At 38.6% G+C, this 3072-nt stretch overlaps 1 protein-coding gene across 2 annotated transcripts in view; it reads right to left on the reverse strand.

The window, feature by feature from the left end:
* clint1a (clathrin interactor 1a) overlaps positions 1-3072 on the reverse strand; it is a 14225-nt gene that overhangs the window by 6871 nt on the left and 4282 nt on the right. For both annotated transcript variants that reach the window (XM_020595632.1, XM_020595622.1), the window contains exons 3-4: positions 1936-2032; positions 1399-1507 (exon numbers count right to left, since the gene is read on the reverse strand). In XM_020595632.1, the coding sequence (XP_020451288.1) occupies positions 1399-1507; positions 1936-2032 (206 nt within the window). The remainder of the gene's footprint in view (positions 1-1398; positions 1508-1935; positions 2033-3072) is intronic.

Below are 3072 nucleotides of genomic sequence, written 5' to 3' on the forward strand. Positions count from 1 at the left end.
TTTGTGGCAAAAGCAGGGCTTAGGGCCTTCATTTACTACAGCTCACACTGAAGCTATTGTTATTACACTTCTGCAATGCAACTCTACTTTTCACATAATCAATTTGGAAAAAATTCAATGATTGATCATAGGTGTTTTGTTTATATACAGTGGTGTGAAAAAGTGTTTGCCCCCTTACTGATTTCTTATCTTTATTCTAGTCAAGCCTTTTATATTTTATTTAATTTTTTTGTCAGCCAGTGAGTATTACAATAGAAGGCAGCGTCAGCCAGTAGTTTGTCATCTTCTTCTCCTCATTTTGATGTGCCAAGCAGCAATTTGCACAATACTTCCCCCTGTAGTCGGGGGGGGATACCTACTTCAATAGTGACATGGATGTTCAATACATCCATGTATGTTGCTCGGACAGAACCTTTAGCATATTTATTTTCTTGTATCCAAAACTGCAATAATCATATTTTGCTGTCTTTTATGGATTTTTAAAAGCTAATAAATATGGTCCTGTCACTTAGATACTGATGTTAATTTGGCCAAAATCATCGCTGAAATTCATGCCGGTTGATTTTTTGACAGTCTAGGCCAGGGGTGCCCAATACGTCGATCGCAAAGGTAGTGCTGGTAGATCGCGTGCCATTCAAAAATAAATGAGATGTATCTGGCGTAAAACATGTGCCAAATGCTAACATGCGAATGGTCAGTGTGACGCTTTGCTGTGGCCACCCCTAACAGGAAAAGCAGAAAGTGACAGTCATTCATATATAACCTATCATCCATCCTCCCTATGGCATTTGCTACTTGATTGACATGCAGGGCAGCCAATCTGAGATCTCGTCTTTTCTGACACACGAGTCACCAAACATGCACAGTCAACCGCACAAGCTACTGCAAAACTCCAGTGAGTAAACTACCTTGTCAGCCTTCGAATTAAAGGGTATAAAATGAGTGGAGGGGCCGAATCAAGTACGAAACTGAAAACGTACCGAAAACATGGGGAGGAGGACTTTTTTTTTCCCGCAATTTTATATTCGAAGTGCATTTGCTTGATCTACCAGTCTACCATCACTATTCCGAAGAAGGAAAATGTGGAGTGGCACTTTCAGATTGTTCATAAAAACTACGACACTCATTTATACATATATTTTGTGTGTGCGCGCGCACAGGTCGATCATTTTGACTTGGTCATTTGAAAAGTAGCTTGCAAGGCGAAAAAGTGTGGGCACCCCTGGTCTAGGCTATATATTTACTATAAAATAAAATAAAAAGATAAAAAGAATGAATAGTCGAATAGTCGACAAAATCCTTTGGCGGGTACAGCCCCAGTATGTACTACACCTCCAACATGTGAAGGGAAAGATAATATAAAGGAGAGAAAATATACACAGAGAAATGATAACTTACCTACAAAGTGGTAGCTTTCTAATGATCTGAGGTCATACAGATGTTCTCTGGCACTGGTAACAACCCTCTCTGATCCATTCCTAATTAGATGGGCCAGCAGTAGCTGGGCCTGAAAGAAATATGCACATCATTACTTCTAGCAAAATTTGCTTGGACTTTCACTGAACTCAAACTGGATCAGTTATTATGGATTAGTTACTGTTTTCCCTAAGTTCAGAGCATGTTAAACAATGTCAGACATCCAACTGTTTTTATTCAGGGCAAACTGTCCTTGTTTTTTAAAAATATATAAAAAAGGATTTAAATTGGTCCCCAGTGTTCCAGTTTTTTTTTTTTTATTAAGGTTTGTTGTTGATACCTGACTCCTGCCTGTAAAGCCAAAAACCAAATCCACATTGGTTTAAATTGAGTCTGGTCAAAAAGTTTATTAATCATCAAAACTGTACTTAGTGCTGAAGCCTTCACACTTCATGTCATGATTAACTATGTGTTTGTGGGTCGGTGGGTGGGGTGTAACAGTACAGAACAGTGCCAGACCTTGTAGACTCTCCTCCAGTTCTTCTTGTTGTCCCTCAGCATGCGAGCCCACAACATGTTCATCACCTCTGGGAACTGCTCATACATGAAGGTAGCTCTGATTCCCAAAACAGTCACAGAAGTAAGAAAAAAAAAAGAGGGAGACATTGTCCTTTTACTGACAGAAGTTTTCATTTACAATTCATGGCACAAACAAGTGGACTGGTCAGTCCTTTTACAGGCTTTAACCAAATACTCCATAGAGTTATAGTGCTCCAAGAGCTAAACAACTGTATTTTACAGTAAAATTTTGGCCAGGTTATTCTTGTGAAAAAGACTAACTGGTTAAATAAGGAAAAATTTCTGAAATTACAGGATCATTTAGCATATTTATTTTCTTGTATCCACTAACTGCAATGGTTAAGAAAATCAGACCAACTAAAAAAAAAATAAAACACACACAACCATTAACTTCACTTTACAACAAGACAGCAACAGTGTAAGTGTGGAGGAGGTCCAGGTCATTTTCTTCGTTCTTCGTAATTTACCGTTATGCAACTGTGATGTCTAAATTCAAGTAGGAAAAGCAATGTGCAAATGTACAAAGACAATCTTTCGAAAAAGAAACGAGAAAAAAAAAAACACCTGGAAGTCAGAACGATACCAAGAGTAGGGATCTTCACTGTGTTTTTTCCGTTTCATTTTCTGCTTTTATTATGTAACCACAATGAAACTATTACCAGGTTTCAGTCAGTGTATAGGTTCTGTCACTGCCTCAGCTACATACAGTAATTATTATTTAAATGTCAATCACAACAGAATAGTTTGAAATTCTCATCTCTGCCCTGACACCGATACAGCATCCAGTTCTTGCAGCAGTTTGAATGTCGTGCATGTGTTGTAGCAGCAGTACAAGAGCAGTAGTTCTGGATAGCAGAAAAAGAATACCGTAAAATCCGGACTATAAGCCCCTACTTTTTTCACAAGCTTTGAACCCGGCGGCTTAAACAACGATGCGGCTAATCTATGGATATTTACAGGCTAACGAGCTTCGTGCCGACAATACATTTTGCCTCGTCACATCAGACCAATGAAATTACCGAACAGTTCACAGTGGACTAATGAAACGGTTCGAATTAAATCAAATGCACTCACACT

This window comes from Monopterus albus, unplaced genomic scaffold (assembly GCF_001952655.1).
Source record: "Monopterus albus unplaced genomic scaffold, M_albus_1.0 scaffold2.1, whole genome shotgun sequence".
In the NCBI taxonomy this organism is placed as follows: domain Eukaryota; kingdom Metazoa; phylum Chordata; class Actinopteri; order Synbranchiformes; family Synbranchidae; genus Monopterus; species Monopterus albus.